At 46.1% G+C, this 26,593-nt stretch overlaps 2 protein-coding genes across 2 annotated transcripts in view; one reads left to right on the top strand and one right to left on the bottom strand.

The window, feature by feature from the left end:
* The window catches only part of GTF2F2 (general transcription factor IIF subunit 2), a 65,563-nt gene that overhangs the window by 35,525 nt on the left and 3,445 nt on the right, over positions 1–26,593 (top strand). The window contains 3 exon segments of the mRNA XM_087726494.1: positions 11,561–11,642; positions 20,895–20,994; positions 21,911–22,054. Of these exon segments, the coding sequence (XP_087582620.1) occupies positions 11,561–11,642; positions 20,895–20,994; positions 21,911–22,054 (326 nt within the window).
* Positions 7,000–8,170, bottom strand: KCTD4 (potassium channel tetramerization domain containing 4). The gene has a single exon (XM_087726495.1). It carries the CDS (start codon positions 7,993–7,995, stop codon positions 7,243–7,245), a length of 753 nt encoding a protein of 250 aa, XP_087582621.1. The 5' UTR covers positions 7,996–8,170; the 3' UTR covers positions 7,000–7,242.

Genomic DNA, 26,593 nt, shown 5'->3' with positions numbered 1-26,593 from the left:
ATGCTCCGTCTGCGACGGCCGGTCCTGGTATGCAAGGGGCGTTCCTTCGCCGGTAAGCAATGGGGGTGCCAAATGAGGCGACGTGCTTGATCAGCAAGATCACGTCGGGGGTCACCAGTTGCGGCGTTGTTCGCCACACTGGTGGGCTGCTCATGTGTCCTTGCCTAATCAAAAGGAAAACACCAGACGAAATTCCTTGGGATGAGCAAAAGCTTCGAAGGATCCTCGAAGGGCTCTTTTATTAGAAAAAGTTAGTTACAGCGTCATAATCACACATGGCACAAATAAGCTAATGAGAAGTTCACAGCATTCCAGAAATAAACCAATAGAAAGTCACATCATGGCAAAGGGGGGCAAAGGGGGAACAGAAGATTACAAGCTGCATGGCATTGGGAGGGGGAGAGAGGGAACAGAAAGCTATAGCACAGCATAGGGGGGGAGGAAGGGCATGTGTGGGAGTAGGCTCACACAGTTCTTGTTACAAAAGGCTGCATAGTGAGTTATGACCGTTAGGCAATGTTTTTGCATCCCTGTGTATGTGTGTTTCAGACAGCCGAAGCTGTCCTGCACGCAAACATCCAGAATGAATTCCAACATTAGGGAAAGGGAAAAGGGACTAGAATGAAGAGAACGGAGAAAGAAAGGGAAGAGAATATAGATTGGAATAGAATAGAACAAAATACAGAATAGAGTAGAATAATGGAATGTAATGTAATGGAATAGAACAACAGAACAGAACAGAATAAGGAAGGTTTAGGGAAAGGGAAAAGGGACTAAAATGAAGAGAAGAGAATGAAGAAGGAAAGGGAAGAGAAGAGAATATAGATTGGAATAGAACAGAACCAAATGCAGAATAGAATAGAATAGAATAAGAATAGAACAGGACAGAATAAGGAAAGTTTAGGGAAAGGGAAAGGGAAAAGGATCTAGAATGAAGAGAACAGAAGGGAAAAGGAAAAAGGGAGTAGAATTAATAGAATAGAACAGAACAGAATAATACTTTATTTGATCAAGTGTGATTAGACACACAAGGAATTTGTCTCCAATGCAGAAGCTCTCAGTGTACATGCAGAACAGCGAAGTAATAATAATCATAAAAAGAGAAAGTAATAGAGAAGATGAGAAGAAGAATCATCATCATACAGCCATACCATACAAGCCAAAGATGCATACTAATTTTTATGTAGACCGGGGTTTCCAACCGTAACATCTTTAAGACTTGTGGACTTCAACTCCCAGAATTCCCCAGCCAGCCATGCTAGATCCCAAGGGATCCCTTCACCCGGCCTGCAGCTCTTGGTGCAGTTTCCAGATGAGCCCCCCCCCCCAAAAGAATAAAAGAGTCAGAAGGGACCTCGGAGGTCTTCTAGTCCAACCCCCTGCTCAAGCAGGAGACACTTTCATACAGGATAACAAGAGTTCAGAAGGGACCTTAGAGGTCTTCTAGTCCAACCCCCTGCTCAAGGAGACCCTGCACCATTTCAGACAAATGGCTGCCCGGTCTCTTCTTAAAGACCTCCAGCGATGGAGCAGCCACAACATCTGGTGGCCAGCCGTTCCACCGGCTAATTGTCCTAATGTAGAACCCAGCAGAGTGGCAAGAAACCAGGCTCAGATTTTTCCTGGCACGCCGTGTCTTTTGGTGCAAGGAAGAGGTGACTTTGATTGACGAATATGCGTTTGGACGAAGCGAAACCTGCAGCCTGGTGAGGCATTTAATCCTAGAGATATTTCCAAAATGCTTTCTTCTTGTCTACTTTTCCTGAATTCCGGTCTGCTGTCGCTCCACCAAAGTGTGAATATAAACCAAGATACAGAGGGTTACAAAGATAGGTGAAGATATCACCGCATTGGGGGGGGGGTCTTGGAGAGCCCCCCAACCCTTCATCGTATGTTATCTTGAGATCTAGTCCTCTGGTGGCCATTAATCCCAGATTCCCGTTAGAAAGTAGGATGAATAACAGAGAAGGCAACAGATGGCGAACCAATTTTTTCCCCTTTTTTTTTAAATTAAAAAAAGTGGGAAACTAGTTTTTTTAAAAACATTGACTCTCTATTCGTTTCTCGAATCGGGAAATTAACTAATAGCAGAGAATGCAACCTGTTAATTACACAACCCTTTTCCTGTATTGTTTGCTCACAACTCTTTATCCAATGCTAGTTCTCTGCAGTGTGTAGTTTCCGAAAGAGAAGTAAGCTTAACGCCTGTAGGATAAAAGACTTGGTTGGCTGACACGTGACCCGTCAAAACCGCGGTCCATTAAAGCGCGCCCGATCAAAGCGCGTACGTGACGTCGTCAGCAGCGCGACAAATAAAATTAAAAATAAATTAAATTAAAATTAAAATAAAATTAAAGCAAGCCGATTCACATAAAGGTAAGGGTTAGGTTTAGGGTTAGGGTTAGGGTTAGGTTAAGGATTAGGGTTAGGTTTAGGGTTACATTAAGTGTTAGGGTTAGGTTTAGGGTTAGGTTAAGGGTTAGCGTTAGGCTTAGGGTTAGGTTAAGGGTTAGGTTTAGGGTTAGGTTAAGGGTTAGGTTTAGGGTTAGGTTTAGGGTTAGGTTTAGGGTTAGGTTAAGGGTTAGGGTTAGGGTTAGGGTTAGGGTTAGGGTTAGGGTTAGGGTTAGGGTTAGGTTAAGGGTTAGCGTTAGGCTTAGGGTTAGGTTAAGGGTTAGGTTTAGGGTTAGGTTAAGGGTTAGGTTTAGGGTTAGGTTTAGGGTTAGGTTAAGGGTTAGGCTTAGGGTTAGGTTTAGGGTTAGGTTAAGGGTTAGGCTTAAGGTTAGGTTTAGGGTTAGGTTTGGGGGGTTAGGGTAAGGTTTTTGCGTTAATTTTAAATTTACCGCTCACAGCGTGCCGTTTTCGTCGCGCTGTGATGACGTCACGTACGCGCTTTCGTCGAGCGCGCTTTAGTCTACTGCGGATTTGTGGTGGAACCGGCTGAAATCGTGGCCCAGAGTGTGAATGCCAAACCATGATTTAACGAAGGTGTTCTGAAGTTAGCTTCTGGCCGCACAAAACATGGCTTGAGGAGTATGTGTGTATCCGGCATCGCACCCTATAAATCTTAAAACTTTTGAGACCCCCGTTCTTTTGTTTTCATTCTCCCGATGTACAATCGGCCGTGTTTGCGTGTCTCAAATTTGCTCCAGAGACAGGGAGGTAGGGCTGCCCCACCGACTCAAGGATCCTGGGCTGAAGCAGGCGGCAAAAATGTCTCCGTCTTTTGTGGAGTGTGGTGGATCCCTTTTCTCTACCCCTCTCCCTGCTCTTCTTTTCGTCATTTATGTTCCTGAACGCCAGAGTCCTCTTCTGAGGACTGGTACCTACGCTTCTCATCTAACCTGGAATCGTTCTAGGAAAGCTGGCTGGGTGGCTTCAGGCCAATCACCAGGAGGCTGGGAGTTCTAGTTTTGCCTTAGCCGTGAAAGCCTGCTTGGTGTCTTTTGAGGCCAATCCTCAGGGGTCTGGGAGTTCTAGTTCTGCCGTACCTATGAAAGCCGCCGGGGTGTCTTTGGACCAATCTCTAAGAGACTGGGAGTTCTAGTTCTGCCTTAGCCATGAAAGCCGGCTGAGCGACTTTGGGGCCAATCATCAGGAGACTGGGAGTTCTAGTTCTGCCTTAGCTATGAAATCAAACTGGGTGACTTTGGACCAATCACCAGGAGACTGGGAGTTCTAGTTTTGCCTTAGCTGTGAAAGCCTGCTTGGTGTCTTTTGAGGCCAATCCTCAGGGGTCTGGGAGTTCTAGTTTTGCCTTAGCTATGAAAGCCTGCTTGGTGTCTTTGAGGCCAATCGTCAGGGGTCTGGGAGTTCTAGTTTTGCCTTAGCTATGAAAGCCTGCTTGGTGTCTTTGAGGCCAATCGTCAGGGGTCTGGGAGTTCTAGTTCTGCCGTACCTATGAAAGCCGCCTAGGTGTCTTTGGACCAATCACTAAGAGACTGGGAGTTCTAGTTCTGCCATAGCTATGAAAGCCTGTTTGGTGTCTTTGGACCAATCACCAGGAGACTGAGAGTTCTAGTTCTGCCTTAGCCATGAAAGCCGGCTGAGCGACTTTGGGGCCAATCATCAGGAGTCTGGGAGTTCTAGTTCTGCCTTAGCTATGAAATCAAACTGGGTGACTTTGGACCAATCACCAGGAGACTGGGAGTTCTAGTTCTGCCTTAGCCATGAAAGCCGGCTGAGCGACTTTGGGGCCAATCATCAGGAGACTGGGAGTTCTAGTTCTGCCTTAGCTATGGAATCAAACTGGGTGACTTTGGACCAATCACCAGGAGACTGGGAGTTCTAGTTCTGCCTTAGTCATGAAAGCCTGCTGGGTGACTTTGGGTCCAATCGTCAGGAGTCTGGGAGTTCTAGTTCTGCTGTACCTATGAAAGCCGCCTGGTGTCTTTGGACCAATCTCTAAGAGACTGGGAGTTCTAGTTCTGCCGTACCTATGAAAGCCGCCTGGTGTCTTTGGACCAATCTCTAGGAGACTGGGAGTTCTAGTGCTGCTTTAGCCGTGAAAGCCGGCTGGGTGTCTTTGGGCCAACCCCCAGGAGACTGGGAGTTCTAGTCCTAGGCATGAAGGCTGGCTGGCGGGCCTTGGGGCCAGTCCCTCTCTCTCTCTCTCACCTCAACCCACAGAGTTGTTGTGTGAGGAAAGTAATAGTAGGGAAGTGTGTTGGATATCTTTGGCCCTTTGGGCTGTTTGTAAAAATAACAATATAATCGAAGGAGATAAGAGCCCTGTGCTCGGGGCAAATGGCTGCCGTTCTTTTAGCTCAGTGTTTCTCAACCTTGGGGACTTTTAAGTCCTGTGGATTTCAACTCCCAGAATTCCCCAGCCAGCATAGCTGGCTGGGGAATTCTGGGAGTTGAAGTCCACAGGACTTAAAGTCACCAAGCTTGAGAAACACTGTAATTTAGCTAGTTTATCACGAAACAAAATGTGCAGGTTGTCAGCTGCTGAATGGATTTGCAAATGGAAGCTGAACTTCACAGTTGAGACTCAGCCGTAAGTCAGGAAGCCGCCTGGCTGGACCTGTCCAGAAAGTCCTCAACTTACAACCATTAATTTAGTGACCCTTCAATTATAATGGCACTGAAAAAAGGTTGTTTTTTTCACATTTAGGACTTTTGCAGCCTCCCCGTAAATCCCCTGATCAAAATCCAGACTCTTGGCAACTGGCATGTACTTTTCACAGTTGCAACGGGGCCCCGGGGCCACCCGATCCCCTCCCGCCACCTCCAGGCCCTCAAAGGCAACACAGAAGCCAGCGTAGCTGCCGTGGTGATTCACTCAAACCATGGCAAGAACGGTTGTAAAACGAGGCAAAACTCACTCAGACGAATTTCTCGCTTGGGAACAAAAATGTCGGGTTCAGTTGTGGTCGTAAGTTAAGGACCGGCTGTGTCACAGGGCAGTGATGACGTCTTGTGATGCAACGTGTGAGCAAAGCGTTCACAGACAGACTCGCTGCGCCCTCCCCAGCGATTGCGAGAACCATTGTCCATGGGGCCTTTTTATTGGGAAATGGGGATTGTAGGAAGAGGAGACAGGTGAGAACATAATCTGGGGCTTCTCCCCCACCCCCCCGCCCCCAGCCAGCCCATCCTACGTTAAAAAAATCCAGATGTTTGTAACTTGCTAATCGTTTGAGCGGATTAATATATTAGCAGATTACTCTTAAGCCACCCTGGAGAGAATTCAACTCCGAAACACACACGACAGAAATAATTGCAAATCGTAGTAAATAGAAATGCCGGACTAGGGTAACTTTTAGCTCTGTGTTGGTTAAAAAAAACCAAAACAGAATGCTTTATCGCTATAAATTTGGACAGAAAAATGTGAGATTTAAAGAAAGGATATGAAGTTATGACGTGGAGGGAGGACCTTGTTCACACCTTCCTATCAACCCCCAGGGCAATGTGTAATTGAAAATCGAGTTGTCTTGTATCTGAGATTGTTGGAGATGTGACATGCGCCTCACATCTTACTATAGGTAGCTGTCTCCTCTGCGGAGTTAACTAGATTTCCCCCCCCCCTCCCCTTATTTTGGCACGAATGCGTGTATTTTCAAAAAGATAAAAGGGTTTTGAAAATGTAAAAGACGATGGATATCCAAGTCTCCTATTCTGGAATCCTAAACAGTTTTTGTCTCGGTTGACTGTCTAAATTGTCCTCCGAAAGACCAAGATTATAAAGAGATTAGATTTTTCCTCCCCTTCCCTTTTCTCCTACTGTTTTGGTAGTTCAAATATGACACCCTCAACTCTACATGATGTGGCACCTTCGGTGTTGCTAGTTAAATTGGATGTCTGTGTACCATTTTAAACCTCACTGTATTTTAGGTCTTACAGCATGATTTACAGGATAGCAGAGTGGGAAGGGAACTTGGAGGTCTTCTAGTCCACCCCTCCTGCTGAAGCAGGAGACCCTATACCATTCCAGACAAATAGTTGTCCAATCTCTTCTTAAAAACGTCCAGTGTTGGGGCGTTCACAACTTCTGGAGGCAAGTTGTTGCACTGATTAATTATTCTAACTGCCAGGAAGTTTCTCATCAGTTCTAAGTTGCTTCTCTCCTTGATTAGTTTCCACCCATTGCTTCTTGTCCTGCCTTCAGGTGGTTTGGAGAATAGCTTGACTCCCTCTTCTTTGTGGCAACCCCTGAGATATTGGAAGTCTGCTATCATGGCTCCCCTGGTCCTTCTTTTCATTAAACTAGACCTACCCAGTTCCTGCAACCACTCTGCATATTGTAACATTTCAAACAATGTAAAGCCGAACCATTTTTCCTCTTGAACCAGCATCATCCCAGGAAGATAAAGAGCAAGTCAGAAAGAAAAAGCATTTTTATCATTCTTGAGCAAGAAGCCAGGCCTCCTGGCCACCCCGCCGAAAGGCAGACCAACCTGTTCCATCACCAGCCTCTGGCTGATCAAAGCAGAACCAAGCAGACACATTTGCTTCAGCATTCACTTCGATTCCCATCACATCTAATAAAACACCTTTTTTAAAAAAAACTATTATTATTACGCTGGTTGTGATGAAAACGGACACAATGAACTGGCAGGTGGAATTTCGTTTGTTTACCATTTTACATACCATGAGTTCTCACGGATTTGTTAGCAGCAGTGCTCTGGGATTGGCAGAGCCGGATAAACCGTGTGGCGACGTTTGGAAGTTTTACGGAGATTTACAGGCTGCATGCTCGTGTCCCTTTTTTGGTCCCAGGGTGGAGAGGAGGAGGAGGAGTAATTACTTGATGAAGTGGAGGGCATCGCTGTGAACAATCGACCCTTTGGAGCAATCCAAGCTGGTCAGCAGTCGGAAGCCACACTTGAGCGCCATCATGATGGCTTCGAACTTAAGCGTCTCCAAGGTGCAGACGAAGGTGTTGTCTTCCTTCAGAACCAGCCGAGTCCCGTTCTCCGACTTGATGAAGTATTTGAACTGGATGATGTTGGAAGAGACCGAGAACTCTTCGGGGAAACCGTCCAGCCGGCTTTTGGAGACCAAAACAATGCGCGATTTGATTTTGGCGATGAAATCGGGCGCGTTGCAGAAAATCCGCAGTCCCTGCGCCCGGTCGTGGCTGTCGGTGATCTCCAGGAAGGTGGCCTCCCGGGATGCCAGCTGCTCTTTCTCCCACTTGGCTTTCACCGCCTCCCCCAGGAGGGGAAGCTGGAAAAATTCGGCCTCCTGGGCCAGCAGTTGGTTTTCCTTAAAGCCCTCGGGGAGGAGCAGCTCCCCGTTCCTCAGGAAGTTCAGGACATGCCTGAAGAGGAGACCGTCTCTGTCGATGAAGAAGTGGCCCTCCGCGTCCGACGGGCACGGGCTTCTCCCGTTGACCACTCTTTCCAAAAAGGAGTCCGTGTATTTGGTGAGCGTTTGCCTCTGCGTAACGTAGAGGTAGCCCCCCACGTTGAGAGTCACCGGAGACATGTTGGGATGCTTGCCTTGGCCCCTGCCTTCCGACGACGCGCTGCTGCCTTTTTTCTCGTTCTCCATCTCGCCCCGCTGGGTTGCTCGGCACGGGTTGCTCCGATGATGGCTAGGATGGCCCACCTGTCCGTCTCGCCTTACCCCCCTCCTCTCTGTGGCTCGGTGCAGGAGGGAGATGCCTTTCCGAGAAGCCCTCGATTCAGCCCGGGGAAAGCACGCTGGCAAGGAGGTGCGCTAAGCCTCGCATGAGCTTGTCAGCACAGTTTTGCAGTAGGTGGCGTAGGAACTGTCTGTGCTGTTGCTCCTGCGTTGTTCCTAGGAAGAGGTCTGGGAAGCTGAATTTGCATTTAACCGTGTGAGGGTAAGAGGAGGCTGGAGGGGAGGGAAGGGAAGGGAGGGAAAGAAAAGTGGGGTTTCCTTTTCCTTTTGAAGTCCCCGGAATTGACATTTATAAAGGTAGATTTTTCTGGGATGCAGGGAAGTGAGGAAGTGGAATGCCCACCATGCCACCTTACGGCTGAAACCCAGATCTGGGGGACGGTGAAATAAAAGAGCACATCTGGGTAATATTCCGTGTTGTGCAACAGCTTTCCAAAATATCTTTTTTTAAGGGATTCATCAGCATTCTGAGGAACAACAACAACAAACACAACCCTTAAGAAGATGGACTCGGCTTTTCCAGAGCTTTGCAATCTCTTATTGTTGGCTGGGCATCTTCCTACACAAAGGCAGCAGTGAAAATAGTGAAATCCAGCAGGCTGGCTTCTTTGAAATCCCTACCAAATCAGTGTGGATTTAAATGCCATTCCCAGGGTTGGGGATTTGCTTCCCAACAGCCTGACAACAGGGGCGTCTGGGGGGTGTTGTTTACGACAGGAAGCCACGCTTTGCCTGCAAATTGCAATGGGGGGGAAAAAGGACTTTACTGCAATTTTTGATTTACGGGGAGATATTTGACGGATGGGTTTTATTTTCGGTCCAAATGGGATGGCTGTTTCTATGGATAGGAGAAAAACAGTTGGTCAAACCTTAAGCATGCCAGGAGCCTGGCACCTTAGCAACACTTCAGGTGTGGAGAAAGGTGAGAGGAGATCGTGACTCACTCGTTTGTTTAAAGGCTGACTTTTCAAAAATGCCAACATTTGCTCCAAGACAGTATATAATATAAAGGTTTCCATCCCAAAATCATAAATACTCCCAGCTTTCTCTCTCTCTCTCTCTCTCTCTGTCTCTCTCTCTCTCTCTCTCTCTCTGTCTCTCTCTCTCTCTCTCTCTCTGTGTGTGTGTGTGTACACACATATATACACACCTTATAGTAACTGTGAGAGGGATCTTGGAGTCCTAGTGGACAACCATTTAAATAGGAGCCAGCCGTGTGCAGCAGCTGCCAAAAAAGCCAACACAGTTCTAGGCTGCATAAACAGAAGGATAGAATCAAGATCACGTGAAGTTTTAATGCCACTTTATAAGACCTTGGTAAGGCCACACTTGGAATCCTGCATCCAGTTTTGGTCACCACGATGTAGAAAAGGTGCGGAGGCTCTAGAAAGAGTGCAGAGAAGAGCAACAAGGAGGATTAAGGGACTGGAGGCTAAAACATATGAAGAACGGTTGCAGGAACTGGGTAGGTCTAGTTTAATGAAAAGAAGGACCAGGGGAGACAGGATAGCAGTCTTCCAATATCTCAGGGGTTGCCACAAAGAAGAGGGAGTCAAGCTATTCTCCAAAGCATCTGAGGTTAGAACAAGAAGCAATGGGTGGAAACTAACCAAGGAGAGAAGCAACCTAGAACTGAGGAGAAATTTCCTGACAGTGAGAACAATGAATCAGTGGAACAGAAGTTGCCTCCAGAAGTTGTGAATGCCCCAACACTGGAAGTCTTTAAGAAGATGTTGGATAGCCATTTGCCTGAAACAGTATAGGGTTTCCGGCCTAGGCAGGGGGTTGGACTAGAACACCTCCAGGGTCCCTTCCAACTCTGTTATTGCATTGTCTCTCTATACCAGTGTTTCTCAACCTTGGCAACTTGAAGATGTCCGGACTTCCAACTCCCAGAATTCCCCAGCCAGCATTCGCTGGCTGGGGAATTCTGGGAGTTGAAGTCTGGACATCTTCAAGTTGCTAAGGTTGAGAAACACTGCTCTATACATACATACACATACATACATACATACATACATACACAAGCTTGCGCGCACGCACGCGCGCGCACACACACACAAAGCTTTTTTGGGATGGTCATCCACTCCCAGCCCTAGACTGGGAAGTCAAAACAAGAAAAGGAAAAAACCCTTCTTCAACTACCAATCCACACTTTGCAGTAGGGTCAAAAGTGGTCCATGATTTTCAGCAAAGTCACGGAGCCAGTTCCATGCCTAAGAGAGAGCTAGAATCCAGGTCTCCGCACTGAGAGCCCAGCTGTTTCACCCCCCCAGACCACACAGAATGGGCTTTCTCCCTAAGTTTTAAGTACATGTTAATGAATTCATTCCTCTGCATCCTTTCTCATCATGGATTGGTTTTTCTCCCAGCCTCTTGTCAGTTACTTTTGCCAATAAACTGTGTAAAACTCTCTCTGTCTGTCTCTCTGTCTGTCTCTGTCTCTTTGTGTCTCTGTCTCTGTCTCTCTCTGTATGTATATATTATAATATATAAAACCAAATATACTGAAATAGGATACGCATGCAACATTTCCAGTTTCCAAACTTTTATCTTTAGTCATGTGAATTAATTCCGTGTGTTTTATTCATTAGCTCGGTACAAGGAAGTTAGCGTGCATCTTAGCAGATTGAATTAGCAATTTATTTATTTTTAAAATGTAGATTCCTTTCCCTGCAAATAGTATCCAGGAACCTCATGAATAGCTGCTATATTGAGATTGAAATCCTTTCTGTGAATTATGCTACTTTAGTCCTGTTTTTTTCTGGTGGAGCCAAGCCGCGTGTGCTGGCATCACCTTCACGGAAACACCGTATTTCTAGTTCGGTGCAGCTGGCACACCTGCGCCCGAGAAAGCAGACTGATTCTTTTTATAACGTTGGGTTATTTATAATGGGTTTATTTCATCAGAATTCTTCAATAAGCCCGTTCTGTATCAACCCAAAATAGAACAATTCCCCCCCAAATCCTGAGAAGAGTCTTTCGGGAGACATATAAGCAGTCCTCGACTTACGACCACAACTGAGCCCCAGATTTCTGTCGTTAAGCGAGACATTTGTGAAGTGAAGCTTTGCCCATTTTCACAACCTTCCTTGCCATAATTGTTAAGTGAATGGTGGCGGTTGTTCCATCAGTCGCTTAATGGTCTTTAAGTGAATCCAGCTTCCCCATTGACTTTGCCCGTCGGAAGGTCGCAAAGTGGGGATCACGTGACCCTGGGGACGCTACGGCCGTCATAAATACGAGTTGGTTGCCGAGCGTCCGAATTTGGATCACGCGACCACGGCGGGGGTGCTGCAAGGGTCGTTAAGTGTGCAAAACAGTCATAAGCCGCTTTTCCCAGTGCCGGCGTAACATCCAACGGTCAGTGAACGAACTGTTGTAAGCTGAGGACTGCCTGTATTTTACAAAAGCAAAAGTGTCCTTTCGTTTCGTGGGTCTCGGTGCTAATCCAGGCCTCTCTCTCTTCCAGAAAAACTCTCCCTGGAAGGAATCGTGGTCCAGCGAGCAGAATGCCGGCCAGCAGCCAACGAAAGTTACATGAAGCTGAAAAGGTAAGGGAGCCTCCCTTATAGCAATAGCAGTTAGCAGTTAGACTTATATACCGCTTCATAGGGCTTTCTGCCCTCTCTAAGCGGTTTACAGAGTCAGCATATTGTCCCCAACAACAATCCGGGTCCTCATTTCACCCACCTCGGAAGGATGGAAGGCTGAGTGGTAGATTGGTGCTGATTGGTGCTGGCTGTGTGTCCGTTGTTGTTTCGTGTTGTAACGGCCTGGGTGGTGGGTGGGGCTCATTTGTTGACTAGGGCTGGTTTCCAGATGTCTGGTAGGCGGGAGGTATCATCACGTTTATTCATGTTGTGGGGGTGTTTCTCTATTTCGATAGCTTCCATAATTAATGATATGTCCCAAAGCGTATATATTCGTTTTCGTAGATTTTCACGGGTACAAGTATGCAGGTCTTGGCGTATTCGGGTCTTTTCCCGTGTAAGCTTGCGAGTATCTTGGCGACGTCGTCAAAAAAAACGTCTCCATCTATAAAAGAGATTTCCATTTAAAAGTTACACTTTTCAAGAACAAAGGTTTGAAAATTAAAGGCTTGGCAAGCTCTTTGTAGCTGGGTTGCGAGAGAACTTCACGAAAGACACGTTGGGATTCATTAGCCCTCTTTCCAAGCTGCCCTCTGCCTGGAACTGCCGACTTCAAAGTTCTTCTGGAGATAAATACCCTTTTCATCTGGGCATGAAAGAAGACCAGGAAACGGAGGAGACTCATTTGAACAGGTTTCTCTACTTGAACTTAATACCAGTGGAGGAGCTGCAGAATAAACCTTTCGGCTCCCATTTAAATTCTGTTTAAATGAAAGCACCCGGGATTGCCGGCGTCAATTTTAATTTGTGGCCCAGGAACATTCTTGTTCGCCTCTCCAATCTCCAACCGCTGATATTCCTTCCGAATTCGAACGCGGAGCCCTGGGCCTCTTGGATGAAGACGGGGCAACAGCCGGCACCTGTCCGTCTTATCCCCAGTTGTCCCAAAGGTGCTTTTTCAAGAGGAAACTGGACTTCCTTGGTTTTTCCTTGAAGGCGTTTCACTCCTCACCCAGGAAACTTCTTCAGTTCTGGCTGAACGGTGGGGGAATGGGAGGGTTTGTCTCTGATCATTAGCGCTCTCAGAAACTCTCTTTCTGGAGGGAAGGAAGGAGGGAAGGAAGAAGAGAAGGAGAGAAGAAAGGAGGGAAGGAAGGAAGGAGGGAAGGGGGAAAGGAAGGAGAGAAGGAGAAAAGAAAGGAGGGAAGGAAGGAGAGAAGAAAGGAGGGAAGGAAGGAGGGAATGTAGGAGAGAAGGAAGGAGGAAGGAAGGAGGAAAGGAAGGAGAGAAGGAAGGAGAGAAGGAGAAAAGAAAGGAGGGAAGGAAGGAAGGAGGAAAAGAAGGAGAGGAAAGGAGGGAAGGAAGGAGGGAATGTAGGAGAGAAGGAAGGAGGAAGGAAGGAGGAAAGGAAGGAGAGAAGGAAGGAGAGAAGGAGAAAAGAAAGGAGGGAAGGAAGGAAGGAGGGAAGGAAGGAGAGAAGAAAGGAGGGAAGGAAGGAGGGAATGTAGGAGAGAAGGAAGGAAGGAGGAAAGGAAGGAGAGAAGGAAGGAGAGAAGGAGAAAAGAAAGGAGGGAAGGAAGGAAGGAGGGAAGGAGGGAAGGGGAAGGAGGGAGGGAAGGAAGGGAGTAGGAGAGAAGAAACGAGGGAAGGAAAGAGGGAGGGAGGGAAGAAGAAGTAGGACCGTTGTAAGATAAGATGGATCTATGGGATGTTATAAATACATATTATTAATAACAGTTATGAGATCATATAATTGTGAATGTATATATGAAATTGATAAAGTAAAATAAATTTAAAAAAAGAGAAAAAAAGAAACTCTCTTTCTGAGAGTCGTTGAGGCCGCTTGGAGGTTTTGGATGAGGAGCGAAACGCTTTGAAGGAAAAACAGACTCCAGGTGTCTTTTGAAAAAAAGCACCTTTGGGACGCCGTGAGTTGCATAACTGAGAATTTCCACTGATATCTGCCTTTCCTTTGGCACCGGACATCAATCAATACAATCAGAATAGAGCTGGGAATAACCTCAGAGGTCTTCTAGTCCAACCCTTGCTCAAGCAGGAGACCTTTTTTTATTTTGACCTAAGCATCTCTAAAATCCTGACCTCCCCCCCCCCCCCCCGCCGATATCTAATTCTTACTTTACTCAAAAAGTGAACTGTAGGAGGAAGCCTAAAAGACCATTAACTTGGTTTAAATAAGGTTCAAATGGCCCCCATTAAAAATCAAATCCCCCCCCCCCCCCGTGGGGCCTGAGCCCCAAATTGGGAACCTCCGGCCTAGACCATTTTGGACAAGTGGCCTACCAATCTCTTCTTCCTTGCCACAGTCGTTAAATCCCCCTCCAACCCCCCCTCTTCTGGCATTGGGTGAAAGGGTTGTCTGTCTTTTTCTCCCTCTTCCCTTTTCTGACTTTTCCTTCCTTCCTTCCTCCCTCTCTTCCTACCTCCTTCCCTCCCTCCCATCCTTCTCTCCTTCCTTTCTTCTCTCTCCCTCATTCCCTCCCTCTCTTCCTCCCTCCTCTCTCTCCCTCCCCTCCTTCCTCCTTCCCTCCCTTCCTTGTCTCCTTCCCTTCCTCTCTCCCTCCTTCCTTCCTTCCCTCCCTTCCTTCTCTCCTTCCCTTCCTCTCTTCCTCCTTCCTCCCTTCCTTCTCTCCTTCCCTTCCTCCTTCTTCCCTCTCTCCTTCCTTCCCTCCCTTCCTTCTCTCCTTCCCTTCCTCTCTCCCTCCTTCCCTCCCTCTCTTCCTCATTCCCTCCCTCCTTCCTCCCTCTCTTCCTCCTTCCTCCCTTCCTTCTCTCCTTCCCTTCTTCTCTCATTCCTTCCCTCCTTCTCTTCCTCCTTCCCTCCCTCTCTCCTTCCCTTCCTCTCTTCCTCCTTCCCTCCCTTCCTTCTCTCCTTCCCTTCCTCCTTCTTCCCTCTCTCCTTCCTTCCCTCCCTTCCTTCTCTCCTTCCCTTCCTCTCTCCCTCCTTCCTCCCTCTCTTCCTCATTCCCTCCCTCCCTCTCTCCTTCCCTTCCTCTCATCCTCCTTCCCTCCCTCTCTCCTTCCCTTCCTCTCTTCCTCCTTCCCTCCCTTCCTTCTCTCCTTCCCTTCCTCCTTCTTCCCTCTCTCCTTCCTTCCCTCCCTTCCTTCTCTCCTTCCCTTCCTCTCTCCCTCCTTCCCTCCCTCTCTTCCTCATTCCCTCCCTCCCTCTCTCCTTCCCTTCCTCTCATCCTCCTTCCCTCCCTCTCTCCTTCCCTTCCTCTCTTCCTCCTTCCCTCCCTTCCTTCTCTCCTTCCCTTCTCCTTCTTCCCTCTCTCCTTCCTTCCCTCCCTTCCTTCTCTCCTTCCCTTCCTCTCTCACTCCTTCCCTCCCTCTCTTCCTCATTCCGGACTAGGAACCTGGCAGCTCTTCCCCTCTCCTATTGTGGGGGGTTTAGGGGCAACCCCACCCAGTCGTGGGAAAACGTAACCTCTTCCTGTGTAAACCCTGTGTAGGGACTGTGCCCGGGGTCTGCAGTTGAGAATCAATGGGCGTGGAGACCCTCTGTGGACCGGCAGCTTCTTCCTGCCATGGAGAGACAGACGGAGCAGATGGCTGTGGATTGGACTGGATGGGGAGGGGGGGGGAGTTTGCAGGGAAGGGGAGGGGGCTTGAATTAGGCTTCAGGCCTGAATTTTTCAGCCTTCTATCCCAGCAGCAGAGAAGATGGATTTGAGGAGGACTGTTCATAAAGCCTTTGGGTCGTTTAATGATTGTCCCTGTGGGAGACCAAACCCTTTGAAGACCCTGTTAACAATACAGGATTAACCCCTTTGGCACTTTCCCTCCTGCTGTTCTGCTCTCCCAAAAACCTCCTTTATTTCCCCCAACAGGAGACACAGAAAAAACCAATTGTCCTTTTAAGACTATAAAGGAGAAAATTTGTAGCTCAGGGTTGAAAAATGAGGGGTCCTTGGTGGAGGAAGAGGAAGACTGGGGTCCTTGGTGCCCTCTGAGCTTGCTGGCTCTCTTGCAGTCATTTCGTTACCCAACTAGGTAACATCATCAGTGCTACAAGGGAGTGGGGTTTGTGGAAAGGAGGAGGACAATTGTGAGATCCTTGGTGCTCTCTGAGCTCGGTTGTTTTCTTCCAGACATTCATTCATTACCCAACTAGGTATCAGTGCTAAGAGGAGGAGGAGGAAAACTGGAGACTCCTTGGTGCTCTCTGAGCTTTCTGGTTTTCTTGCAATAGCAATAGCAGTTAGACTTATATACTGCTTCATAGGGCTTTCAGCCCCTCTCTAAGCGGTTTACAGAGTCAGCATATCACCCCCAACAATCTGAGAGATAAATAGATAGATGATAGATAGATAGATAGATAGATAGATAGATAGATAGATAGATAGATGATAGATAGATAGATAGATAGATAGATAGATAGCAATAGCAATAGCAGTTAGACTATATACCGCTTCATAGGGCTTTCAGCCCTCTCTAAGCGGCTTACAAAGTCAGCATATTGCCCCCAACAATACGATAGATAAATAGATAGATAGATAGATAGATAGATAGATAGATAGATAGATAGATGATAGATAGATAGATAGATAGCAATAGCAATAGCAATAGCAATAGCAGTTAGACTTATATACCGCTTCATAGGGCTTTCAGCCCTCTCTAAGCGGCTTACAAAGTCAGCATATTGCCCCCAACAATACGATAGATAAATAGATAGATAGATAGATAGATAGATAGATGATAGATAGATAGATAGATAGATAGATAGATAGATAGATGATAGATAGATAGATAGATAAATAGATAGATAGATAGATAGATAGATGATAGATAGATAGATAGATGATAGATAGATAGATAGATAGATAGATAGATAGATAGATAGATAAATAGATAGATAGATAGATAGATAGATAGATGATAGATAGATAGATAGATAGATAGATAGATAGATAGATAGATAGCAATAGCAATAGCAATAGCAATAGCAATAGCAATAGCAATGGCAGTTAGACTTATATACCGCTTCATAGGGCTTTCAGCCCTCTCTAAGCGGTTTACAGAGTCAGCATATCGCCCCCAACAACAATCCAGGTCCTCATTTCACCCACCTCGGAAGGATGGAAGGCTGAGTCAACCTTGAGCCGGTGAGATTTGAACCGCCGAACTGCAGTGCTGCATTTAACCACTGCGCCACCTCGGCTCCTCCTCCTTGCAGACGTTTCATTACCCAACCAGGTAACATTGTCAGTGCTAGAAGGCGGCAGGGCTGGCTCCATTCTTCTAAAGCTAGCTTGGACAAGAATCCCAATTGGTACCACAAATTTTGGCCATCCTGTTTCCTCCATTTGGCCAAGTAGGTATTTCTCAACAATAGCCTTACAAGAGCTTGGAAGGGTTAAATGCTGTGAGATTTGTAGCCTCTTCATTAAAAGCTGTCATCTTCTTTCTGTAGCCGATGCGTTTTATCCCCACGCCTCTATTTTTACATCCGCTAATATCAATATGTAATCTTATTTTTTTTCCTCCTCCCCCCGCCTTTCTTTTTTTTTTGAGAGACGCTGTTGCTAATTCCCAGTATAAAATTTGGTGTTCTTCGAAGTTTTTCAGAAAGGGGGGGGGACTTAATTGAGTTCTCCCCCCCCCCTTTCCCTGTCGACAAGTGCCCCCCCTCCCTCCTCAAATACACTCAATTGGGAAGGAAATACACTCCTGGCATTGTTCAATCCCATTGCAGCTTGGATGCATCACGCCGAGAACTCAGCCGCGGGAACAGATGCCTGTTATCCTTTATCATAAAAGTCAGGGAAAATAGGAGCCGTTTAATGACTCACTGCTCAATCTGGACGGCGAGCTTCGGAGGTATAAAGGATATCGTGGCTTTTGAAGCATTTTTTTGCTTTCTGAAATCCTAAAACCCTTTTTTATATATATATATATATATATATTTTTCCCCCGGAGGGAGAAATATTCCTGATTTTATCCACCGAGAAGGTCTTTCGGGGCATCTCCTTAGGAGATAATAACAGATGGAAACCACTTGTGAACTTTATGCTCGAAGGGGAAAAGAATGAAATTAGCTTGTTGATGAGAAAGTTCGGCCGTTCGGTGGTTCAAATCCCTAGCGCCGCGTAACGGAGTGAGCTCCCGTGACTTGTCCCTGCTTCTGCCAACCTAGCAGTTCGAAAGCAGGTAAAAAATGCAAGTAGAAAAATAGGAACCATCTTTGGGAGGAAGGGAACAGTGTTTCATGCACCTTCGGCATTGAGTCATGCTGGCCACATGAACAAGGAGACGTCTTCGGACAGCGCTGGCTCTTCGGCTTTGAAACGGAGATGAGCACCGCCCCCTAGAGTCAGGAACGAGTAGCACATATGTGCAGTAATTTACCTAATTATTAGATTGATAGATCTTTATAGAAATGGCTTGTTGAAAGTTGTGGTTTGATGTTAACGCCTTAATGCGACAGAGAAGGAAGTCATTTCTTTCTTTTCCTTTCTCCTTTTCTTATTCTTCCTCGCTTCTCTTCTTCTCCCCACCTTTCTCCTGTTTATTTTTGTATTTTGCATCTTATTTCATCTTGTAACTGAATCAAAATGCTAAACTAGGAGATAAGGGCAGAGACCCACATCAGGCCTTTCGGCTTTTGTTGGTCCATAATAGTGCACAGGTGGTCCTCTATTTATGACCGAAATGCTGACTCTGTAACCGCTTAGAGAGGGCTGAAAGCCCTATGAAGCGGTATATAAGTCTAACTGCTATTGCTATTGCTATTGCTATTTTCATTTGAACCATATTGCTGGCCCACAATCAAACCTTCCAGCCATTTTCTCGGTGTCTGAATAAAAAGCCGAAGCCGTCATTTGAAAAAGGCAGAGGAGGCAGCAGAGAAAAGCTTAATTCTCCTTTTGAAAACTGAGTCATTTTCCCAAGAAGGTTCCGTCCTTCTTCTCGCAGTTCGGAAAACGCCCGATTCTTCCTCTTGGCAGTTTCTGAGATGCCTTTCGTGTTCCGTCTACTGCGGCACACAATAACGGCACGTCCAAAAACAAGAACAAAAGATTCTTTTGCATCTTTGGTCCTGTTCGTGTTTGTTTTCTGCACAGAAACTGGGACTTCCTTTTTTACCTTTTTCAGGACTAACTTTTCAGAACCAACTTTGTTGGGACTCACGTATGGCTGGTTCGACAGCATTACGCCAAATAAATGTGGGACAGTTTTCTTGCATCACCATTCCCGTGGGCAACACGTGTCCACACGCATGTGTGCATGTGCCTTTCCCTCCCCCCAAAATCACCCTCCTTCTCCACCTTCCTCCACTCCCGGTCACCAAGCCAGAAAGGTTGGGGAACTCTGATCTCTGAACCCGGAGGAGGGCCTTCTCTGTGGCTGCTCCAGCCCTCTGGAACGAACTCCCCCGTGGAGATTCGGACCCTCACCACCCTCCAGGCTTTCCGCAAAGCCCTTAAAACCTGGCTGTTCCGACAGGCCTGGGGCTGATGACTTCCTGTCCCCGCTCGAATGGTGTGCCTGTTGAGTTGTTTTTAAAATTGTGGTATTGTTTGTCTATGTCTTTTTCCCCCTATTTGTATCCCCTATCCCCCCCTCCCTGACTTGGGCTGTGAGCCGCCCTGAGTCCCTTCTGGGAAAAGGGCGGCATAGAAATATAATAAATTCAATTCAATTCAATCTAGTAGGTTAGAAAGTTATAGCTTTACTTCGGCACGATTCTGTCTGTTGGGCGTGAGTGAATAAAGGATTGGACTTGATTGGACCTCAATGCTTCCTCTCTTGGTGTGGGCCCGATAGGCTAAGGGAAATGACAGAGCCAAGATCATGCAGCTGACCTTTCACCTAAGGCAGAACTAGAACTCACCGTTGCCCAGTTTCCTAGCCTGATGCCGAAAGAAGTTCTTCATCCCCCCCCTTTTTTTTGCCATTGTTATTAATAATGTGAGCATGGAGCAGTTCACCGTCGCACTGTTGATGCAATTTCCATTGCAACTTCTGTCTTTTAAGAGTGTGTCTACAAGAAGCGAAATGTCTTCGGCTCTGAAGAAGCTTCTTGGATGAGAAGCGAAAGATCTTCAAGGAGAAAACCAGGAAAGTCCAGTTGCCTTTTGGAAAAAGCACCGTTGGGAAAGATCACGCTAAAATATTCTAGGGGAGCTTGCAGTCCCAAAGACTTCTCTCTTCCACAGGTTGATGGCACCACAGGAATCTTAGCGTTTCTTAACATTTTTCATGCATTTTTCAGTGGTTCCCAAACTTGGCAACTTCACATAGTTTTATTATTATTCCATTTAAAAGGATATAAAGTATAATTTGGAATGTATTGTTTACCGTCCTTCACACCTGCTATGACACCACCTTATTTTCTCTTTCTTTTCTTTTCTCCCCCCTTTCCTTCTCTACCTACTTCCTTCCTCCTCTCCTTCCCCTTCTTCCTTCCCTTATTTCTCCTCTACTTCTACCCTCTTTCTTCTCCTTCCTACTCTCTCTCCTTCTCTTTTTCTCTCTTCCTCCCTCCTCTCCTTCTCTTTCTCTCCCTTCCACCCATCTCTCCTTACTTCTTTCTTCTTCCCCTACCTCTCCTCCACATTTCTTCTTCCTCTCCTACTATCTCTCCTTCTCTCTCCCTCTCTCTCTCTTCCACCCTCCACTTCTTTCCTTTCCTTCGTCCCTCCATTCCCTACTTCCTTCCTCCCCTCCTCTCCTTCCTTCTTCTTCCCTTCCTTTCTTTTTCTATTGTTATAGGTGTCTCTTTCAAATCCAATTCTCCAGAGCTGGCTGGAGAATTCTGGGAGTTGAAGTCCACAAGTCTTAAAGTTGCCAAGTTTGGGAACCACTTGCTGTAAAGTGACAATTGCTTTGTTCTCAAAGATGCCCGAAAGAGAGATTTTACGGGGGCCTGTGTCTATGTCACACGTTTCTCTGCTGCTTCCGCTGAGTTGTTTATCTGTAAGAAATCAATGTTCCCATCTAGCGGTAATAACTGTGTAAGGTTTATTTCATGGCGCCTTCCTCCTCCTCCTCCTCCTCCTCTCCTCCTCCTCCTCCTCCTCCTCCTCCTCCTCCTCCGAAAAAGGCCTCCAAGGCCTCATCCGAAAAGTTATGTTATTACCCTTGACGGATTTGCTCTTTGATCTGCATTGTTTTTTTAAGACAATCGGGACGATGCACGGAAGGAGGCTCCCTTCTTGGTGTCTTCTCTGACTTTGCCCTTTCTTCCTTCAGGCTGCAGATAGAGGAATCCTCCAAGCCCGTCAGCTGGACCATGCAGCTGGACAAGGCCGTCACCACCAATTACAAACCCGTCTCTAATCATCAGTACAACGTGAGTTGCTTCTAGCCTTTTTCCTTCTGCTCCTTCGACTGACGCTCAGTGGAATAGAATAGAATAGAAATGAGATGATGGATAGAATGGAATGGAATAGATTAGAATAGGGAATGGAATGGAATGGAATGGAATAGAATAAGGAAGGGAACAGATTAGAATAGGGAATGGAATGGAATGAGATGGAATAGAATAGGAAATGGAATGGAATAGAATAGAATATGGAATGGAATGGAGTAGAATAGAATAGAATAGAATAAGGAAGGGAACAGATTAGAATAGGGAATGGAATGGAATGAGATGGAATAGAATAGGAAATGGAATGGAATAGAATAGAATATGGAATGGAATGGAGTAGAATAGAATAGAATAGAATAAGGAAGGGAATAGATTAGAATAGGGAATGGAATGGAGTAGAATAGAATAGAATAAGGAAGGGAATAGATTAGAATAGGGAATGGAATGGAATAGAATGGAATAGAATAGGAAATGGAATGGAGTAGAATAGAATAGAATAATGAAGGGAATAGATTAGAATAGGGAATGGCATAGAATAGAATAGAATATGGAATGGAATGGAGTAGAATAGAATAGAATATGGAATGGAGTAGAATAGAATAGAATAGAAAATGGAATGGAATGGAATAGAGTAGGGAATTTCTCTCCATTTAGTCTTTCCTTAAACTTTACAACTGTTCTCTAGCCATTTGTACCACTCATTTCATACCACATAGTATATGGTTATCTATCTATCTATCTATCTATCTATCTATCTATCTATCTATCTATCTATCTATCTTCTATCTATCTATCTATCTATCTATCTATCTATCTCTTCTTGTTGCGTTTAAACAATGTTCCCGAACTAGCTTGAAAATGTGTATTTTTTTCCTTCTTCTGTTATTTTAATCAATAGATTGAGTATGACAAGAAGAAAAAAGAAGATGGAAAGAGAGCCCGCGCTGAAAAGCAGCAAGTGCTGGACATGCTATTTTCTGCTTTTGAGAAACACCAGTATTACAACATCAAAGACTTGGTGGATATAACCAAACAGCCAGTGGTAAGTCAGTGCTAAAAAAAAATAAAACAAACACATGAGCTGAAACCACAAATAGCTTTATTGGGTGCCATCCCAGAAAACATAAATGAAAAATATCACAGTTTACCAAAGTATAAACCGACAGCTGCAAGAACAAATTATGTTCCGTGTTGGAAAAGAGGAATCATAGAATTGCATAGAAACCTAGGGCTGGAAGGGGCCTGAGAGGTCATCTAGTCCAACCCCCTGCCTAAGGCAGGAAACTTTACTCCATCCCGGGTCAAATGAATGTCCAATCTTTTTCTTGAAAACCTTCAGTGATGGAGGCACCCACAACTTACGGCTGTTCCACTGATTGTTCTAGCTGTCCAGAATAGTCTCCTCGGTTCTAGGTTGCTTCTCTCCTTCTTAAAGCTGGACAGATATTTTTAAAACGTTCAGTTTTAATTTGAAAAGAGATTCAACCTGGAAATAAGGAGGAATTTCCTGACCGTGAGAACAATCAACCCTTGGAACAGAAGTTGCCTTCGGAAGTTGTGGGAGCTTCATCCCTGGAGGCTTTCAGGAAGAGACTGAACATCTGCCGTGTGTCAGAAACGGTGTAGGGTCTCCTGCTCGGGTGGAGGGGTTGGACTAGAAGACCTCCAAGGTCCCAACTCTGTTAACCTGTTATTTTGTCAAGAAAAGTAACTTCAAACGAGAGTCACATTCTGTAAAATCTCCTTGCAGTCCAGGGGACTCTCAACGAAATTATGTTCCGTGTTGGAAAAGAGGAATCATAGAATTGCATAGAAACCTAGGGCTGGAAGGGGCCTCAGAGGTCATCTAGTCCAACCCCCCTGCCTCTTCCAGCACCCTGATTCGAAAACATCCGTAGATGATGTCACATTGTCACCATGGGAAAGTTCATCGCCACAACTTAACAGCTGGCAAAGAAATCCATAGAGCGGGTTCCTTTCTACAAATTCCTTCCAGTGGCATCGGCTTAGTTACACCTCAGTTACACCGTGTATTTTGCATCCGTTCCCCTGGCCGCTTCCGCCTCGAAGGAGTAACTGTTTAGGAATCCGTCCGCTATCTATTGAAAGGTTTCTCCCGCAGCTGCGAGCCGGTTGCTCTGGAGAAGTCAAAAACCACCGATACTTATTTTAGTTCTAGACACCGAAAACAGCGTCTCCCGGCCTCAAAACTCCTTCGCCTCCTACAAAGGGAGACGCTACTAATTGCTTTGTTCCTCCATGGCAGATGTTGGGTTTTGCTCCTCTCTGTAGGAAGGCAAGGAGAGAGGAGTGGGTGTGGGAGGGATTTGACTGGAGAGAGCCGGTTTTAATGGATTTAATTTTTTAATGGATAAAGAAACAGAAAGTTAATTTCGAAGGATGGACAGAGAGAAAGAAAGGCTGCCGTATCCCAAGTTCTCCCATTTCCCCCCCTGTCTCCCTTTTGACTGACTCTTTGGAAGGAGACAAGCCGTGATTCGGGAACTTTACACCTTGTGTAAGACACGTAGTAAGACACAAGGAATTGTGTTGACAAGGGGAGGAAAATTTGGTGAAGCGGATTTTGTCCTATTTTTTTTTTTTTGTCCCTTTCTTGCCACATTTGTTAAGCGAATCCCCGACGTTGTGAAGTTAGTCACCTGGTCGTTAAGCGAACCCAACTTTCCCCCTGGACTCCGCTGGTCGAAAAGTCGCACAAGGGAATCGTGTAACTCTGGGATTTGGTTGTTCCTCCATGAGTTTGTCTAGTCTGGCTCTGCCATCCCATGTGAGACCATTCATCTTCCTCTTTCCATGCTCTCCTGCCTTCATCATCCGTGGCCTTTGAGATCATGATGATTCCTCCCTTCTCTTCTTCCTCTTCTTTCTCCTTCTCTTTCTCCTTCCTCCCTTCTCTTCTTCCTCTTCTTTCTCTTTCTCTTTTTCCTTCCTCCCTTCTCTTCCTCCTCTTCTTTCTCCTTCTCTTTCTCCTTCCTCCCTTCTCTTCTTCCTCTTCTTTCTCTTTCTCTTTTTCCTTCCTCCCTTCTCTTCCTCCTCTTCTTTCTCCTCTTTTTCCTTCCTCCCTTCTCTTCTTCCTTTCTCCTTCTCTTTTTCCTTCCCTTCTCCTCCTCCTCTTCTTTCTCCTTCTCTTTTTCCTTCCTCCCTTCTCTTCCTCCTCTTCTTTCTCCTTCTCTTTTTCCTTCCTCCCTTCTCTTCCTCCTCTTCTTTCTCCTCTTTTTTCCTTCCTCCCTTCTCTTCCTCCTCTTCTTTCTCCTCTTTTTCCTTCCTCCCTTCTCTTCTTCTTCTTTCTCCTTCTCTTTTTCCTTCCTCCCTTCTCTTCCTCCTCTTCTTTCTCCTTCTCTTTTCCCTTCCTCCCTTCTCTTCTTCCTCTTCTTTCTCCTTCTCTTTTTCCTTCCTCCCTTCTCCTCCTCTTCTTTCTCCTCTTTTTCCTTCCTCCCTTCTCTTCTTCCTTTCTCCTTCTCTTTTTCCTTCCCTTCTCCTCCTCCTCTTCTTTCTCCTTCTCTTTTTCCTTCCTCCCTTCTCTTCCTCCTCTTCTTTCTCCTTCTCTTTTTCCTTCCTCCCTTCTCCTCCTCTTCTTTCTCCTCTTTTTCCTTCCTCCCTTCTCTTCCTCCTCTTCTTTCTCCTCTTTTTCCTTCCTCCCTTCTCTTCTTCTTCTTTCTCCTTCTCTTTTTCCTTCCTCCCTTCTCTTCCTCCTCTTCTTTCTCCTTCTCTTTTCCCTTCCTCCCTTCTCTTCTTCCTCTTCTTTCTCCTTCTCTTTTTCCTTCCTCCCTTCTCCTCCTCTTCTTTCTCCTCTTTTTCCTTCCTCCCTTCTCTTCCTCCTTCTCCTCCTCCTCCTTTCTTCCTGCTTCTCCTTCTCCCCTTCTCCTTCTCTTCCTCCCTTCTCCTTCTCCTCCTCTCCTTCTTTTAACTTCTCTTTTTCTTTCCTCCCTTCTCCTTCCCCTCTTTTTCCTTCCTCCTCCTCCCTCCTCCTCCTTCCTCCCTCCTCCTCCTCTTCCTCCTCATTTTCCCAAAAGTGCAGGTGATATTCTTTTTTTTTCCTAAATCAACCGAGTGTTGATCCCTTAGTTGTGACAGGGACATAAATCTAAGCAAGTGATAAATACAGGTCTGTTTATTAAGTATATGTTTTACTCAAAACACACAGTGGCAGCTCCAACGTCTTTAAATTGGGAGGTGCCTCCTCTGGAAAGTACATTTCCTTCTAAGTGTATTTTTTTTCCTGCCTGGTGAGGCCAGGCAATTGAAATGTCCTTTAATTAATCAGTTCCTCTTAATTACTGGTTTCATCCCATTGTTTCCGTCTTTCCTTTTCTTTGATACCAACAAAACCCTGTTTGACTACAGAGGAAAATAGAAGTAGAGGAAGCCAGCCATGAGAGGGGGGAGGGGGGGAGAGAAAGACAGAGAAAGAAAAGAGACATACACACAAAGAGAAAGATACAAGGAGGGGAGGAGAGAGAAAGGAGGAGGAGGAGAGAGAGAAGGAGAAATAGAGACATAGAAAAACACTGAAAGAGAGAGGGGGGGTAAGGAGGGAGGGAGAGAGGAGAGAGAGAAGAGAAAGAGGAGAAGGAGAGAGGAGAAAGAGAGAGAGAAGGAGAAAGAGAGACAGAAAGACACAGAAAGAGAGAGAGAAAGAGGGGAAGGAGGGAGGGAGAGAGAGAAGAGAGAGAGAGAAGAGAAAGAGAGGAGAAGGAGAGAGAAGAGAGAGAGAGAGAGAAGGAGAGAGACATAGACACAGAAAGAGAGAGAGAAAGAGGGGAAGGAGGGAGGGAGAGAAAGAGAGGAGAAGGAGAGAGAAGAGAGAGAGAGAAGAGAGAGAAGAGAGAGAGAGAAGAGAAAGAGAGGAGAAGGACTTATGAGAATCAATAATTCCCAGCCCTGCTGAAATTCGAATGAGAGAGTTGGAAGAGACCTTGGAGGTCTTCTGGCCCAACCCTCCACTCAAGCAGGAGAGCCTGGGCCATTCTGGCTGTCCAGTTTCTTCTTTAAAACCTTATTTGCAAAACCTTTAAAACCTTATTAACAAAAGAGATGCTTTAATGATTTATTCGTATGGACCTTCCTGCATTTATATTGGTAGGGGAAGATAATAGACTGATAGAAACACAGGAAAGGGCTTGGAGGTCTTCTAGTCCTACCCCGTTATTCCATCACGGGCAGATGATTGCACAAATGTCCAGTCTCTTCTTAAAAACCTCCAGTGATGGAGCACCCACGACTTCTGGTGGCAAGCGGTTCCACCGGTTAATTGTTCCCATTTGTCAGGGAAATTCTCCTTAATTCCATGTTGCTTCTCTCCTTGTGTAGTTCCCCCCCCTTCTTTCCATCCATTCTTGCTTTGGGGACTAAGTTGACCTTGTGGCAGCCCCCCAAATACCGGAAGGCTGTTCTCATGCCCCCCCCCCCCGTGCTTCTTTTTTTCATCCATCTAGACGTGCCGAGGACGTACCGAGCTGTGTGAAGTTTTCTTTTGAGTAGGATGGTCTCGCTATCCCCTACCCCAGTTCAGTCCGAAGAAGCCCCAAACAGACATTCAGAGCTGGGAAAAAGAACAAGG

This window comes from Thamnophis sirtalis, unplaced genomic scaffold, assembly GCF_051295495.1.
Source record: "Thamnophis sirtalis isolate CommonGarterSnake01/CBP01778 unplaced genomic scaffold, rThaSir2_p1.2 scaffold_12, whole genome shotgun sequence".
Classification (NCBI taxonomy): Eukaryota; Metazoa; Chordata; class Lepidosauria; order Squamata; family Natricidae; genus Thamnophis; species Thamnophis sirtalis.
This window is presented reverse-complemented; position numbering and strand designations above follow the sequence as displayed.

What these genes read in the sequence shown, in the direction of transcription:
- KCTD4 (XM_087726495.1), bottom strand. Translation starts at nt 7,995, where the DNA reads ATGGAGAACGAGAAAAAAGGCAGCAGCGCGTCGTCGGAAGGCAGGGGC.